We start from the raw sequence: 17,383 nt of genomic DNA, 5'->3' as shown, positions 1-17,383 counted from the left end.
CTGCTTCCCAAATGCTTCCAGACCTTGGGTGTCTGCTCCCTGCTGAGTGCAGGGTGGCTGTGCCAGGGGCCAGCACAGTGGGAAATGTCACCTTGGGGCTCACAGACTCTGGTGCACACAGGTGGCAGGGCTTGCTGGGCTCAGCAGGGTGAACCACTCTTCCTGGAAATTGGAGTCCTAGCAGTCTGCCAGACAAACTTTATGCTTGTCCTGTCTTGCAGAAGTGCTGTCAAATCTCTTCTTGGGATTTTTTTTTTGTGTGTTTCCCCACCCAGGTTTTCCCATCTTTGCCCTCACAGAGGTGATGGCTTTGCTGTGCCAGCACCAGGCAGGGGATGCTCCCAGCCGGTGGCAGGGTTCAGGTTACTTTGTCACCTTGTCCTTCCTCTGCATCTCTACGTGGTGCTGCTTCAGGTGTTTTCAAGTGGGAGATACTCCTTTGATTTCCATCTTAGGAACACTTGAGAGTTTTCCCCATGGGAGAGGAAGAGGTGGGAGTCCTGTGCTCCTCCAGCAGCCAGGATCCCCTTCTGGAGAGTGCTGGAATCAGTAACTCAGCTGCTTTGTTGCTTTCCTTCCTGCTCCAAGCTGCTGGATACAAATGTCACCAACCAGCTTTTTATTTAGAAAGTATTTGCACAGGGTTTACTTGGCAAATGCCACCTCCAGTAATTACACAGGGCTCCTGTTAACAAGCTGTCCTCCTGCCCACCAGCTGCAGTTGTTAAAGCTGTGCAAGGAAAGGCTTGAATTTAAAAAGTTGCTCCTGAGGGATTCCTCCCCCCCTCTGGTGCTGTGCTGCCAGGCTGGGGAGTTTTGCTCTGGTGCTGAGGGTGTCCATCACTTGGCTGCAGGGATCTCCAGGGATTGTGCCAGGAGAGCTCTTGCCTGGCAGAGAAAGAGGAAAATTACTTGCATGCAAGCACTGAGCTGGTCTGGGAGTTAAAGGAAAGAGAGCTGGGCAAAGGATCTGTGTTTGGAAAGAGGAGCCTGGTGGGGAAGGACCCCTGGGGGAGCTGAACTCTTCCCCTGGCTCCTTGGAAGAGAACCTTAAGGAGGTCACTTAAGTGATGCACCCCATCCCTTAGGAAACAGAGCTGATCCACTGCATTGTCAGGGTGGAAACTGTCCCAGAGCCAAGGTTCCTGGGGGCAAAAAGAGTTTAAAGAAGAAAACATCTTTAACTAGGGAGTCAGTTAATTAATTTTGCTTCCTGGGTCCTTGAAGAAGTGTGACTGCCTTCCTTGTGCATTTGTGTGCCAGTCACTGAGCCCTTTGGAGGGTGATTTGCTTGCTGGGAATGTTTGGAAGCTTTGCTGGGAATATTTGGAACCCACTGTGGGATGTGCATCTACACCCTGCTAGACAAGGGCTTTGCTGACCTCCTCCTTTTGTGGGGACCTCCCTAAACTGTTTAGCAGAGGCTTCTGGGTCCAAGGGATTTACAGAGCTCATCAGCACTGCCAAGCTGGCAGTTAAGAAGTGGTTTGAAATTTGCTCTTCACAAATATTTAAGCTGAAAATGAACCTTCTTAGTTATTCCTGTAAAAATAGCCATGGCTCCTGAGTGCTGGAAAGGAAGCACATGGTAGAGGGGTTCACCTGAATTATTTTTTTTTTATTTTTTTTCTGGATATGGAAATGGATTGGGTTACATCTGACTCCTTCCAAAACCTATTTCTAAGTTGCAGGGGGAAACAAAATCCCCAATTATGCTCACTCATTTCCCAGCATCACCTCAAGCTCCGGATCTCTGTATTGATGTGATCAGATGAGAATCAAGTTCCAAACCAATCACCAACCATGGGGGCAATAAACTGAGTGTCAGAAAGCAGCAGAAGGTTAAGGACTTGGTTGCCAAAGTCCTGTGCTGTGGGGCCACCCCCACCCCTATTTATTTGAAAGCCAGGCAGCTGTGCCACATTGGGCACCAGGAAGGATGTGCCAAGAGCTGATTCCTGCTGGGATCAGAATTCTCACTCCACATTACCAGGTGGAGATGTGGGATTGAGGACAAGGAGTCTGGCAGCCTCTCCATGCCCTTGGGATGTGTTATGGTGGGAGCATCACCAAAGGTTCCTGAAAGCCCCAGCTCCTGGCAGAGATGAGGACATATTTAGTTTTACCTCTCAGCTCTCCTGATTGCTGCTTCTAGTTTGGTTTTCTCCTCTGGGAAGAACCCACTCTGAGGTTCACCTGGAAGGAGGAAACCCAAAACTTGTGGGATTTCCTGGCGTTTCCAGGTCAGTGTAGGGGTAGCTTATGGGATGGTGTGCATGAAAACTTCAGGAGAGGATGAGAACCTATTGCAGAAGGGGGAGAACTGCCACTGATTTTTCAATTGCAGTAGCTGTGGGACATCTCATGGACCAAAGGCTTGGGTCCTGAACATCTTTGCCTATTTTCTAAGAGTTTTGGTGGCTTAGACCTAATGAAAATGAAGCTACAGATGATGCAAGGTGGGGAGAGCTTTTGACAGTGAGCACCAGTACTGCCTCTTTTGTAATATCTGTGAAACAGACACCCAGCCCTCCAATAGTGCCTGAGCTCTGCAACCTCACCCTCAGCTCTGCTCTCAGCTGGGCTTTCGGTGAATCCACTTCAAAAATGTTGAATTAAACAAAAGCTCCCTAAGCTTTTCCTTCCTGGCTTTGGCCCATCCCATGGCAAGATCTGCAGATCAGCACTCATTGAAAAGGCTGTTCCAGAGGAGTTGGCTTTTATCAGGTGGTGATCTCCTCACTGTGTGCTCACACCTGGGCTGCTCTCTGCAATCAGAAATCATTTTGGACATTGTCAAACAATGAGGGAGGAGCCGTTTTTAAAAGCAACCTGCAGTCCCTACTCTTGAGTTGTGAGTGTTCCACAAAAAGGAGCTTGGAGGAAAGAGGAATGTTTCTGTAGAAAACTACAGGGAAGATTATCTACAACTTTTGGGGCTCTCCTCCTTGTGCTGCTCACTCCCCATGAGGAGAAGGAGAGGATGGGAGGGAGGCCCAAGCTGAAACTCTAGCTCTGGTGGTTTAGAGCAGCCTCCAGGCTGAAAGATTCTGCACAAGGTCATCTCATCAGCTTTATGGACTAAAATGAGCATTTGGAGTTGAGCTGGGATAGGGTAGGACAGGACAGGAGCAGGGGGTAATGGTTTTAAAATAAAAAAAGAGGGTAAATTGGGGAAGAAATTCATCAGTGTGAGGACGGTAAGATGCTGACCTAGGTTGTCCCATCCCTGGAAGTGTTGAAGGACAGCTTGGATGGGGCTTGGAACAACCTGGTCTAGAGGGAGATGTCCCTGTCCATAGCAGAGAGGTTGAAACTGGATGATCTTGAATGTCCCTTCCAACCCAAACCAGTCTGGGATTCTCTGATAAGGTGACAACAAAGCTGAGCTCTGGGATCCTGATGGGAAGGGGTAAGTGTTTCTCTCCTCTGGAGCTCATCAAGCCCTGTGTTCTTTGGGTGCTGCCATGGGAGGTGAGCCCTGGAACCCCCTGGGACAGAGCTGTGTGTGTGTTGGGCACAGGAGGTGGCTGAAATGCGCTGGGTGGCACTCAGGTGTGTGTGTGTGTCACCAGGAGCAGGGGGCTTCACCCTCTTTGGGCACAGGGTCACCTCTGATTGCATCACTCTGGATGTTTTTATCTTCTGCTTCACTGCATGGATTTGGAAGCTCATCTAAGCACCAGGAGAAGAAATTCAGAGCTCACTCATTGCTTTTTCAGAGCACAGACTGAGCACTCAGTTAAAAACCTGCCCAAGGAGGTGGCTGGGAGTTAGAGACCATCCCAAAGGCATATTTCCTGAGGGAAGAGTCCTGTGTCATCTCCTGGACCATCTAGAGCTGTTCTCATCCAGCCCAGAGTCAGGAACTAGCATTGAGGCAGCCTGGAAAATCCAGGATAGGTGGGAATTCTTGTACTGAACTGGAATTCTCTCCCCAGGCTGTGAGTCAAGGCTGTCCCTGAGGATCACAGGAGAAGGTGTTGGCCCTCAGCTCCGTTTCAACTTTGACCAGCTGGACATTGGGAAGGTTTTTCTTGGAGCAGACCACAGCTATGAGGTGAGCAGAAGGGGTTCCCAGGGACTGGGATGGATCCTGATGGCTCCCTGTAGGATTTCTGGCAACTCAGACAGTTGTGAGTAGGGAATATTTGAGATGCCAGACAAACTTGGGGGTTTCACAGAATCTGGACCCTTTTGATGGGGTTTGAAAGGTGTAAATGTTGCTCATGAAGCCCCAGACCTTGCTTTTTGGCAACCTCCTTTGAGAGCAGCTGGGAGGCTTCATGCAGAAAACCCAAACCTTTGATGCACGAAAGCAACACTGATATAAAAAGATAAGTGTTAAAGGCTTTTGTTTTGGCCTTCCATGGAATCCACCTCTCTGCTCTGGCTCTTAAAAAGCAGCTGGAAGAAATTTGCTGAGCTTGAACTGGAGTCCCATGCAAAGAGTGTTCAGTTGAGAGCATCCTACTGATTCCTGGGAGCTGGAGGAAAGCTGCCTGGCCTCCTGGCTCAGAGCTGTCCCTTGCAAAGAATTTGGGAGTGCTTCCTCTTGCCAACCTGTCTCTTACCACACTTCAGGCTTGGTGCATCCCTGGCTTTTAAGAAAAGAGCAAAAGCATTTCTGGAAATGAAGCAAAGGAACTCTGTACATATTTGCCTGCCCCCAGTTGTGTCAAGTTTTCTGGAAAAAAAAAAAAAAAAGACTGAAAGAGGTAGAAAATGAGGTAATACATCATGCCAGACACTTTCAAAAGCTTGATTGTGGCAGGGAAGGACACATTAAGGTGTTTTCTCACCAAAATACTTTGCACTCTGTGCATTTTTAATGCTGATACTTTATTGATTGTGTCTGTATCTATTTATTATTTTCATTACTTGAGAAAATGTGAATAAGTAGGTGATACTCTTAGTGCTGTCCTAAGCAACTGGGCTGAAGCAAAACCTCAGTTCAGCAGAGGATCCTTAAATGCAGTTTGTAACCAAGGTGTAAAACATGTGAAAGGAAAGAGCAGAAGTCACCATGCTGGGGTTGGAATAGTGAATATTTTCAACAGCAGCTGCAAAACTGAAAACCAGGAGGGGTTTCTGTGCTTCTCTCTCAGTTTTTCTGACAGGTTTTGCAAGGCTAAAAATGAGGGAAAAGAAATCCAAAGCAGAGGAGTCCATGGAAATGGCAGGATTTCACCCTGCAGCAACCAGAACGTTGAGACCTTTGCTTTGGTTTGGTGATGGGGAGCAGTGTGCTGGTGCTCCCAGGCAGCTCTGGGCACTTCTTGATCAACAGAGAGAGCTGAACCTCCAGAAATGCTGTGGGATTGTGTCCCTGGTTTGAGGCAGTAGCTTCTCTCAAGCATCCAGCCAACCAAAGCCTTGTTCCAAAGCTGCAGTTCACTCTAATAATGGTCAAATCTTTGGTGGTGGCTGTGGACATTTAGGAAAGAGAAAGTGGAATAGTTGGAATTCCTGCTCATCCTTTCTTGCATTGTCTGGCTGACCACAGACTAAAACCAGCAGATTAAGGAAAAATTAAACCAGAGCTGGGGAGTGCTTCTCAAGCTGGGTGTGGGGCTGGGCTGAGGTCTCTTCTGCTGCATGCAGTAAAGTTGTTGGCTGCAGTGGGTGCTGAATGAGTTCTGCCCTTGGTAGGAGCAGAGTCATCTGGAGCAGGAGGAGTTTGGGGTTCCCTGGTGATGCTGCAACTACCCTTTGTTGCTTTTAAATCTGGATCAACTGGATGATGCTGAGCAGGTCCTGCAAAGCCAGGTGGAAAGCTCTGTGTCAGTGTAATAAACCCAGAGTGACTCTGTTTAAATGAAGTTATCCCTGCTCTGCATGGAAAAAAACCCAAAGGCAGACCTCATCCTCTTGTATTTTGTTTGGCTTCTGCCAAGCAGGGGCATGTATCATCTGCCTCTGACAGATGCTCTTTGTTTAATTAGAAACCAAGCCAGCCTTCTGTAAGAAAGGAACATTCCTTATTTATTTCCAGTTTTGCCTTCCCTCTGCTGCAGGCAATCCTGTGTAACAAAGGAGCCATTGCTGCTCTCTTCAACTTGGTCCCTCCAGCTACAGCTCTGGGCTCCTGCTTCATGTTCCTCCCCCAGGAAGGCTTCATTATGCCAGATGAGCTCCAAGCCATCCAGATCTCCTTCACTCCCACCATCTTGGGGCAGTTCACAGAAGAATTCAAGTTCAGGGTGATTGGATCACCTGAGCCTGTGACCTTGACTATCAGGTGAGGAGGGTTGGAGGAGCTTGGTGGGTACATCTGAGGTGTCTCTGGATAATGGTCTCCCAACAGCATCATTCCAGGGTGAAGCAGAGACAAAAAGGTGTTGTCTGAGGTCTCAGGATCAGAGCTTTTTAACCTTGTCTCCAGTTCAAACCTTGCAACAAATGAAGCCCAATTGTGAGGGGACTTTGCCTCTCATGCCCAGTTCCACTCTGGTGGCTCTGTGACTTTCCAGGATTCTCTTTGCACACAGTCTGATAGCAGCACTTCCTTTTTGTGAGCCTTTGACACCTCTGAGGGAGGACTTTGAGGCTGTGAGTGCCTAAGCAGGCTGGAAAAATATTGACTGTAGCCTGCCCAGGAAAGGTGTTGCCCAGTCCAGGTAGCCAGGAGCTGGAGTGAGTCCTTCCTGTGGGTAGCTGGGTCACCTTGGAGCATGGCAGATGGTGTGATGGTATCAGCTTTGGGCAGTGGATGCTCTGGGATGCCTCACCTGAACACACTTCAAGACCAAAACGGCTTCAGAGATGGTTGAGGAATGGGCCAGCCTGAAGGAATGTTGTTAAACCCCTCTGTTGAGACTCCCTCCAAAACAGGGAGGAGCAGCAGCAGCTTCAGCATCACCTCTCATGCTGATGTGTTGGGACAAGCTGTCCTCCTGGTGCAGGGTGTGCTCTGGAACCTCCTTCCTGCAGCCAGAAAAATGCTGATGCAGGAGCCAGGGAGCTCTGCAGCACTGCCCCCTGAGCTGCTACCATTGCCAGGCATTATCCTCTCTGAGAAAAGGGGAGAGAAGGGGGGGAAAAAGAAAAAAAAAAAAAGGGTTGGTGACAGGACAGGGAAAGCTCAGTGCGCACAGCAGCAGATGAACTGGTCCCAGCTGATCTTAACCATGCAGGAAAGCTCTGGAGCTTCTGGGCTGCTGCTGTTGGAGGTTCTGGATTGAGGCAGTAAAGTAATGAAGGTGCAGTCAGTTTTACCAAGATGAGGAAAATGGATGAAAAAGAACAAAAAGGCTATTACTTAGCAAGAGAGAGTGATGAGTGGCTCTGACCTCAGCAGAGAAACAATTACATTGGCTTTGTGTTTGGAGGGAAAGTGCTGCTTTTTTTGGAAATCAAGAGGGAACATTTCACAATCCAATAATTTATTCTCTGTCCCTCCCCCAGATTGGTCATGGGATGTTATTGCATAAGCAGCTTTCTCCTTGACCAAGGGCAGGTTTCAGTCATGAAGATGTGCTTATCCCAGGTAGAAGAGCAGATTGCTTGGGCAGTGCCCCCAGCCATGGGGAGGACAAGAGCCTCTTCTCTTTTTGGCTGCCCCATCAACCAACTGAAATGGTCCTGGTTTCCCCACTGATGCCCTGGCTCCCAGTGCCCACCAGCTCTGATTCTTCCCTGAGCCCTGCAGACTCTGTGTCTCAGGGAGAGGGGATTACTGGTCCTTTCTTATTTGTATCTTCCCCCTTTTTGTGCATTTCTGGCTGGTGGCTCAGTGCAAGCCAGCTGGTGGTGCCCCAGCATCCCCATCTGCTCCCATACATTACTCCCTCGTCTTCCTTTGCCACTGCAATCCCCTCTTCTGCCAGCTCCTTGATTTCTGTCTTGCTTTTGTTTGAAGAGTCCCCATCCAGCCCTTATCTCTCATTCTCCAGTCCCTAACTCAGCCTGTTTATTTTCAGACTCATTTGAGGTGTCCACCCAGCAGGTCAAGCTGAACCCTACTCTTTGGGTGGCTTTGAGCACTGGATTTTTTCCTCTCTGGAGGACAATTCCCAGTTCTCTGAAATGGAGGTGGAGGAGCTGGTGGGGCACTGGGCTATAAAAGGAGGAATGGGGATGAGTGTCCCAAGTGGGACCTCTCCCACCTTCCTGCTTTGCAAGGATGCTGGGTTCCTTTCACAAGTGCATTCATTAATGCTTCTGTAAGACAGAGTTGTTGCCTGAAACACTGCTTTTTTCCCCTGTTTCTTATCAGCTGTGGTGCAGAGAGCTCTGGGTTGGCTCCTTGCCTGGACCTTCTAGGCCATCATTCAGGTTTAACTTCAGCACTGATACAGGGCACTCAGCAGCAGCACAGTCATTTCCCCACTTGCCTGCCAATGCCCATCCTTGGCAGTATCCCAGCATCAGCCACAGTTGTGGTTGCTTTGGAGGTAGTTTTCCATTGTTTCCTGGCAAGTGCTGTGCTGGGAAGCACATCTGCTCCCTCCAAATTAAGCTGTCAGGGCTTGGGAAGCTGGATCTGCTTAGGTGAGGTTTCTGGAGAAGGAAGGTGAGCACCAGCAGGGATTGGACATTCTCAAGAACTGGTTAAGCTTTGAACTGATTAAGATTTGAGAATTAGCACTTTGTGGACACTCCTGAATTATTTTTTTTCTGAGTGCTTTGTGACTGTGCAGCCAGAAGATGCCCAAACCTGAGGTGATTAACCTGGAAACCAAGCTTGCAAGGTTCTGAATTCTTGGTTCTTTGGTATTTAGGATGCTGGCATTGGGACCCCACAGGTGAACACAGGTCCCTCCTGTGGGATGCTGGGCTCTCTTCCCATGCCAGGCAGAGCTGGTTGCAGTCCTGGGAATAAAGAGCCAGAGCTGGCGTTGGTTGGCCTCAACCATCAAAGAAAGAAATGAATGTTGTGCAGCTCCAAGTGCTCATTTCAGTGGGTGGTGCTGAGATTTGGAGTTTGGAGCCTGGTGAGGAGGGGTGGGGGTTTAAGATGTGGTGCACTTGGTGATGGGCTGAGACTTTTCCTGCAAGGTTCAACTGTCCACTCGTGGAACTGTTGCTGCTCTTGGGGTCAACAGGATTCCCACCTCAAAATCCTGCAGATCCAATTCTTGCTTGGATCAAGATCTTCTGAGGAAAAGATGTTCATGTACTCCATGAACACCCCAGTTCCAGCTAAGAAACCCCAAAGCAGTGAACCTGCAACTGGAAAGCTGCTACAAGGAGTCCCCTTCTTGTGTGGACACCTCTGTGTCATTCTGTGATGGGGATGGGGAAACTGAGCCATGGATCCATCACTTATTCAGGGTCCTTCATGGGGCCAACAGCAGCTTGGGGGGCTCCCCCTTGGCCCCCTGCTTGGTGTGGTGCCCTGAGCTGTCAGCTCCTGCCCACCTTGCCTTGCCTGCCTCCTCTCCACGTGGCTGCCATGCTGACACAGGGGGATGGGGCTTGCTTTGGCATCCAGTGTGCTTCTGGGAGCAGCTTTCCTCTAGAAAAAGGCTTTTTTTGTTGTTGTTGTTCCTCAGGGTTTTGCAGTGCTCCTTAACCAAGGCACTGCCTTTGTCCTTGCAGGGGCTGTGTCATTGGACCCACTTTCCATTTCAACGTGCCTGCCCTCCACTTTGGAGATGTCTCCTTTGGTGAGTGTGCCCTGGGCATGACCAGAGCAAAATAACTCCAGAACATCTGTGGTCCTGTGCTCAGGGTGTCACAACCAGGGCTGCTCAAGGACTGTCAGAGTCTTTGTCCCAAAAGGGCCAAAAGGGATGGGACAGCAGCAGAAGGGAGCTGCAAGCCATGTGCTAGCCTGGGGAAATGTTCTTGTTGCAAGGCAAGGACAATGTTTTACCCTCTGAGCTTTAGTGGGAGGTGTTAATTACTGCTGGGAGGGCACCTCCTGAGCACCTCCTGGTTCTTATGTCCAAGCAGTAGCTCTGCATCAGGCACTGCTGTCCTCAGAGATGTGGGCTGAGCATCCAGAACCCCTCCATTGAAATGGCAGGTTCTGGTTCTCTGTCTCCCTCTCACTAAAGGCTTTACACTGCCAGGATCTGAAGATGAAATGTGAAATTGGTTGCTGACTGATTGAAGGGCCATGATCATTCTGCACCCAGGATGCCTCCATGTTGTTCATAGACTCTAAAAACCTCATTACCTTTCCTGAGCTGTTTTCTCCTCTCCCTCCATCACTGCTCTGCCACTTGATTGCTTCCTTTTGAATAAATAAACCAAGAAGCAACCAACCAGGTAGAAGCACAGTGATGTGAGAGGAGATTCACCCTCCTTAATCTACTTTCATTATTAAGGGCTCTTCAGCTGAAGGCAGCTTTTGTGGGTTTGCCTCTTCTGGCTGTTCTGCAAACTGTTGTATCTGGAGATCACAGTCTGCTTTGAGATTGTGAAGTTGTCCTTTTTGGGTACTTTCTGCCTCCAGAAAGGTGGTGGCAGACACTGTTGGTGGGCATAGAGCTGCTGGGTCTGCACTTGGTTCTTCTCCTCATTTCTGTTCAAATAACCCTTGGTAAGGAGACTGTGAGAGATGTCCCCTCCTCCCAGAGCTGCCCAGCCAAGCCAGATGGCCACTCCAGGTTGTGGGCTGATGCTCTGTCTCTGCAGGACATCCCTAAGGATTCCAGGGCATCCCCAGTGATTCCAGTTGTGTCACTGGTACATGATGGAAAGCTGGGATCCAAGCTCAAGGGGTGGAAACCTTTTGGGGGTGTTAACCGAGGCCAGCATGCAGCATGGGTGGGATGTCCCCATTTGTCAGGGCAGGGGTGACAATCTTCATGCTAAGCAGGAATCAGGTTTGCCTTCTGGGAAGGGGGCTGCAAATTGTCCCTTGCTCAGTCTGGTTACCCCAAAACAGGAGGTGCCTTAAGGACCCTGTCCCTGCTCACACAGGGAGGTTGGAATAGGTGACCTTCAAAGGTCCTTCCCAATCCAGACCCTTGATCCCAGCCTATGATCCTGTCCACAGAGCCAGCAGCAGAGCACTTTGCACTGTGCTGGAGTTCCTGATCTCATCCACCCTTCCTGTTCCTGCAGCTTCTCTTTGATTGCACTGCACTGCTTTTAGATTGAGAAATGTGGGAATATTCATGGATTTTCAGAACGAATGATGTGTCTGGATGCACACTCATCAGTGACAAAGAATTGGTGCTGGTTTGGGGGCACCTGAGAGAGCTCCTGTGTTAAAGAGAGGGAAAGCTTGTGCTGTTTGCCATCACCATTGCCAAGGAGGCAATCTCTGTAGTCAGGATGAAAGGGAACTGAAGTGATGCTTCATTCCTTGCTTAGCTCCTCAGTGACCTGGATTTGCTTTGGAGCAAAACGCCAAGCACTGTGTTCTCCTAGCAGGATGTTGACACCAGGAATTTTGGGATAATAGGAGCCTACCTTCCCTGTGTCACTTCCCCAGGCTTTCCTCACACCTTGTCCTGCTGCCTGACCAACACCTCCTTGGTGCCCATGACCTTCAACCTCCGCATTCCTGGAGATGGCTCAGGAAAAGCCAGCATTCCCAGTTCTGTTCAGCTGGCAGACCACACGGGCCCTTCCTGGAGAAAGAGAGCTCCAGGGCGTGCTGAGCCAAGGGAATTCACCATCACTCCATGCAGAGGGACCATCCGGGACCACGGGACTCTGGATATCCAGGTCTGGGGATCAGGGAGCTGGACTGAAGCTTTGCTGCTGCCTGGGAGGGCTGCAGGAGCATGAGGGAGATCTCTGCAGCAGTGTTAGGCTCTTGTCAGCTGTTTTATTCTGGGATGATTCTGAAGGAGCACCTTTTGTTTCCAAAGGCATAAGCTGAAGGTCTTCTACTGTACAGAAGCCACTCAAGTGCTTTTGAGAGCTGCTTAAAGTGATTTATTTGATTTAAAGTGGGTAGAGGAAGGATGAGGCTGTTAAAAAGAGAGGGATGTCGTATAAAGCAGTTTGCTTTTTTCCCCACTCTTATTTTTCCATCTCCTGTTGAGCAGGAGATGTGTTCACTGCCCTGATCTCCAGTGGGGATTGGGAAAGCTCTGACAGCCAGGAACCACATAGCATCTGCTGGGCCACCTTCTGTCCTCAGCTTTCATCTGGAAAGCTGAACTTGTTCTTTTCAAGTCAGTAGATTTCCTCTGGATTTCTGCTATTGTGGCCAAGATTAAAAATTGATCCCTTGATTTTAATACAGTAGTGAGTAGAGCATTAGTTTAATTGTGCTTTAATTGAACTTCCACATGCTCTGGTGTGTTTAACAAAGTTGATACTGTCAGGAGACTTCTACTACCCCCAGAAACTGTGCTCTACACGTGGACCAGCTGAAGAATTAGGGCAGAACACTCCCTTTCCTTACTGTGGAATGAGAACTAGAGGACAAGTACTCAAAAGCCCTGCAGATGTGGTGCTGAGGGACATGGCTTATTGGTGGCCTGAGCAGTGCTGGGTTAAGGGTTGGACTTGATGACCTTACAGGTCTTTTCCTGCCAGAATAATCCCATGATTTCTGTGGTTTGGGGAGTGGTGAAGTATTTGCTGCTCTTTTTTTCTCCCAGGTCACCCTGTGTTCCAACACTGAGAAGCAGTACCAGCTGGCTCTGGTGGTGGATGTGGATGGGGTTGGGAAGGAGGTGTTGGCACTGCTCATCACAGCCAGGTACTGCCACCACCAGCACACTGCTTGATGCCTCCAGCTCCAAAAGCTGGGGGGAAGTGTGGATCAGCTGGAAGGCAGGAGGGCTCTGCAGAGGGACCTGGACAGACTGGAGAGTTGGGATGATCCCAAGGGGATGAGGTTCAACATTCCAAGTGCCGGGTCCTGCACTTTGGCCACAACAACCCCATGGGGAGCTCCAGGCTGGGCACAGAGTGGCAGAAAGGGACCTGGGAGTCTGGATTGCCAGGAAGCTGAAGAGGAGGCAGCAGTGTGCCCAGGTGGCCAAGAAGGCCAATGGCATCCTGGGCTGGCTCAGGAACAGCGTGGCCAGCAGGTCCAGGGAAGGGATTCTGCCCCTGTGCTCAGCCCTGGGGAGGCCACAGCTTGAGTCCTGTGTCCAGTTCTGGGCCCCTCAGGAAGTTCAGGAAGGAGCTTGAGGTGCTGGAGCAGGTCCAGAGAAGAGCAAGGAGGCTGTGAAGGGATCCAGCAGAATTGCTGTGAGGAAGGGCTGAGGGAGCTGGGGGTGTTGAGGCTGGAGAAGAGGAGGCTCAGGGGAGACCTCATCACTCTCTGCAACTCCCTGAAAGGAGGTTGGAGCCAGGGGGGGGTTGGGCTCTTTTCCCAGGCAACTCTCAGCAAGACAAGAGGGCAGGGTCTCAAGTTGTGCCAGGGGAGGTTTAGGTTGGAGATGAGAAAGAATTTCTTTCTGGAGAGGGTGCTCAGGCATTGGAATGGGCTGCCCAGGGAAGTAGTGGATTCTCCGTGTCTGGAGATCTTTCCAAAGAGCCTGGATGTGGCACTGAGTGCCATGGGCTGGGAACCACGGGGGGAGTGGATCAAGGGTTGGAGCTGATGAGCTCTGAGTTCCCTTCCAACCCAGCCCATTCTGTGATTCTATGAAAAGAGAACCAGCTGAAGGATCTGGTTCTGCCCAGCTAGGTGTGAGCAGAGCAGTGCTTTGCCAGCAGCCCACGTTGAGGAGCACCTGGGGATAGGAGTGGGGAATAATTATATTGACAATTGGCTTGGTTTTTTTTTTCTAAAGGGAACAGTAATTTTATTAATTCTTGGGTTTTGGTGCTTGAAGTGTAACAAGTTTCCATAGGGCCACCTCTCCTTCCTGCCAGTGGTGGACTTGTGTTGAGCTGCCACCAAAATGCAGGACTGCCTGGGAGGCAGCTTCTGGTTCAGCTCAGGAAGGGAAGTGCAAACAGGGAAGGGGCACCAGGGAGGGGAAAGTAATCCCTGATGTGGAAAGTGAACTCGGGTTTCTCTGGTTCTTTGGAGCATTAATTAATGTTCTCAGACTGAAGCCAAAAGTTGTCCTGGCTGCCATCCTGTTGTGCCACAGTGGGTGTCAGTTTAATTACAAGAGGGATGCAGTTTCCCTTTCCCAGAGTCATCCAGGCAGTTCCTGGGCTGCAGTTTTGTCAAACAAGTGCAAAGAGGAACAGAAAGTGTGTGGACCTGGGGGTTGAAGTACTAAGGTAGCTCCAGGGATGGGGACAGGATGGCCACCCACTGGGTAAGGCAGGTGGTGGCTTGTGCCCTCCCTTGGTGGCACAAGTGGCTGAGTTTGCAGGCAGAGCAGCAGCAGAATGGGAGAGGAGGGAGTTGGTTGTTCCTGAGACACTGGAGTCTGGTGTTCCCTGAGTCCTGGGGAGGCTCCTCCAGAGCTCATGCCTTGCAGGAACCATTGGGAGGTCCCTGGGAGCCTCCTGGAGCAAATGTCCCATGGGATGTGACACTGGGCACTTGGCAGGGTGGTGCTGAGTCTCAGGGTTTGTCCCTCCCTTCCAAGGGACTGATGTGTGAAGAGAAGTTCAAGGTGATTTATTGCTGTAGGGGTGTTCAGTGTCTGTTTGACAGTGACAAATGTCTTATGCTCTGTTTCACACTATCTGGGGACAAAACAAATTCTGCACTCTCTGGGTATCTCCCATTCCTCTCTGCTTCCCTTTTTCCCCAGGTGTGTGGTCCCCAAGCTCCAAGTGCCCAACCCCGTGGTGACGTTCGGCCGGTGCTTTCTCAAACACCCTTACCAGCAGATGCTGACCCTGGTGAACAACACTGACCTTCCTGGCTGCTACAGGGTGCTCCCTCAGGTTTGCCATTGCATCCACCCCAAATGTTAGAGGGGTTTATTAGGAAAAAAAAAACAAACAAACCCACAAAATTGTATCAGTCCTTACTGGTTTCTGTTCTGCTATTCACTTTTAAACCTCAACTTTCCTCAGAGGCCACTGAATTTGATCCTGTCTCTTACAGGAAGGCCCAAAGGATGTTGGTGTGTGGTTTGCCAGCCCTGTGCCCTGTGGGATCATCGAGCCTCACAGCTCAGTGGAGGTCCCCTTGACACTGGCAGCCCAGAAGACAGGAGAGCACCACGCTGTCGCTCACATCGCCGTGTTTGGCAGTGAAGGGGATCCCCTGGTGAGTCCTCAGGAACGTGGCCCTTTGTGCTCCTCATCTTGCTGGGGTGGAAAGTCTTAACAGGGTCACTGATCCCAGGAGTTCTTCCTGGGAAAAGGAGAACTTGTGATATATGGCTGGCGTGGGCAAGGGAAGGAGGGATTCATGGCATAAGCAACGGTGATGCTGAGAGAAGGGGAGGATGGTGCTGTCTCCATCTAAGAGCCTGACACAGCTCTTCCTCATCAATATGTGAGGCAGGACAACAAGCCCAGTGTGAAATCCCACACAATCCCTGGGTCTTGTATTCTGCTGTGTTTTTAGAAGAGCAGTAACTGCTGCTTCACCGGGGCTTTTGCTCAGAAGCATGCAGGGAACTCCTGAATCCTGCTGAAAGCAAGCACAAGGTTACAAACCACACTGAGGTGATGTCTGCAATGCTGAAGCTTTTCTGAAAGCCAGGCCCATCATATCTGGGAAATATCCATCAAATTGCTTTGCCAAAAGACCCAGGCAAAGGCACACAGGTCTGCACCACTTCCATCTGGAGCACAGAGGATTTTTTTTCTGCCAAGCTTGGGAATGGAAGAGACAAATCACTCCTGGACTAAAGCCTTCTAAAAGATGATTTTGCATTCAGGCATACACAGCAGCAGCAATGACAACAAAATGTAGGTGAGGAAATATTATCTGGAGTGTTCTGGCTTCATCCAGCTGAAATCTAAAACAGTTTTAGTTAATTAAACTTTCATTTGAAATAATATTAACTTTTGAAGCAGCTCTTTTAAAATGCTTGTCATCTCCAAGCATGCCAGAGGATGCCAGAGGATTCCTGGGAACTGTAAGATTCCTGCAGCAGAAAGGAAGGCTGGCATTTTAAAAGAAGGCAGAGAGATTTCAACTTTTATTCAAATGAATGGCAATGATGCTGCTAAATCCCCTGGAGGCCCCCAAACATCTCAACCCAGGCATTTGTGGGTGTGCATGTAAAGCAGTCAACAAGGTCAGGATCTGCAGGGAGGTCTCAGGCTTCACAAGAAAGTTGCTCATAAACACCAAGGCTGTTTGCCTTGAAGGGGAGGGTTTCTCCCCACTAAAAAAGTTGTTTCACCACTTGTTTCCCTGCCAGTATTTTTCAACTACAAATTTCTTCTAAAGCTTTTACCCTTGGGTTATCAATCCATAGTTTCAAACTTACTGCTTATTATTTGGAGGTGAATTATGTCAACTTTTTGCCAATTTGGGGAATTTTTGCTGAGAAACATCTGGCTTGGGACCAAGTGACCCTGTGTGCCCATGAAGCTGATCTTTGGGAGAAGAAACCTCACAGGGAACATGAACAGCACAGCTGTGAGGTTTGAGAACCTCTTGGGTGAGGATCTTCATGTTTTTGTTTTCTTGAGCCATCCAGAAGGACCTTGGCAGGCTGGGGAAGTGCTCCCAGGTGAGCTCAGAGCAACCTTCCAATATCTGAAGGGGCTACAAGAAAGCTGGGGGAGGGCTTTGGACACGGGGGGGTAGGGAGAGGACAAGGGATTTAAAACTTGAAGAAGAGGGGAGATTGAGGTTGGACATGGGGAAGAAATTCTTTAATCTGAGGGTGCTGAGCCCCTGGCCCAGGTTGCCCATGGAAGCTGTGGCTGCCCCATCCCTGGCAGTGTCCAAGTCCAGGTTGGATGGGGCTTGGAGCAACCTGGGCTGGTGGGAGGTGTCCCTGCCCATGCAGGGGGTTGGGACTGGAGGAGCTTTAAGGTCCCTCCCAACCCAAACCAGTCTGGGATTCTCTACAGTGCTGCCTTACAGTCTAGGTGCAGTTTTAGGAGTTCCCCAGTAGCTGACTGCTCCAAAACTTCCTGGGCCAGCAGAGCAGCTCACCAGCTCTTTGCACTGGTGCTGCATCCTGATCCCAGGGATCAGAGGAGGCCAACTTGACCTTGGGGGAATCACTGCAAAGTAGCCCAATAAAGCAAAATATCCCCTTGCTCTTGTTGGCTGAGGTTGTTTGGCACTGATCCTGAGGTGCAGCATCACACAGCTCTTTACTCCAGGTCCTGTAGGGTCCCTCCATGGGGCTGTTGTTGCCTGGTACTTTGGTTGCAGGGTGGCTTCAGCTTGGATTCTGGCATCTTCTGCTTTAAGGAGCTAAGAACCCCTGCCCCCAGGGTTGCTGACATGCCACAGGTTTGGCTGGTGGTTGCTCTCAAGTTGCTCAAACCACAGCTGTCAGCCAGGAGGAGATGCTCTGCATTCCTCAGGGATGGGATGGGAAGGGATGGGATGGGACATTGCCTGCCCCTGGGCAGAGCTGCTGAGGTGTGCATGTGTGGCAGTGCTGCTGCTGGCACAGTCCCCACC

The 17,383-nt window shown here is 50.1% G+C and overlaps 1 protein-coding gene across 1 annotated transcript in view; it reads left to right on the top strand.

Annotated features, from left to right (window-relative positions):
- HYDIN (HYDIN axonemal central pair apparatus protein) overlaps positions 1–17,383 on the top strand; it is a 152,317-nt gene that overhangs the window by 51,330 nt on the left and 83,604 nt on the right. The window contains exons 10-16 of the mRNA XM_030457986.1: positions 3,942–4,060; positions 6,018–6,241; positions 9,544–9,611; positions 11,393–11,628; positions 12,516–12,616; positions 14,586–14,721; positions 14,885–15,049. Coding sequence (XP_030313846.1) covers positions 3,942–4,060; positions 6,018–6,241; positions 9,544–9,611; positions 11,393–11,628; positions 12,516–12,616; positions 14,586–14,721; positions 14,885–15,049 — 1,049 coding nt within the window. The remainder of the gene's footprint in view (positions 1–3,941; positions 4,061–6,017; positions 6,242–9,543; positions 9,612–11,392; positions 11,629–12,515; positions 12,617–14,585; positions 14,722–14,884; positions 15,050–17,383) is intronic.

This window comes from Calypte anna, chromosome 11 (genome assembly GCF_003957555.1).
Source record: "Calypte anna isolate BGI_N300 chromosome 11, bCalAnn1_v1.p, whole genome shotgun sequence".
NCBI lineage: Eukaryota > Metazoa > Chordata > Aves > Apodiformes > Trochilidae > Calypte > Calypte anna.
This window is presented reverse-complemented; position numbering and strand designations above follow the sequence as displayed.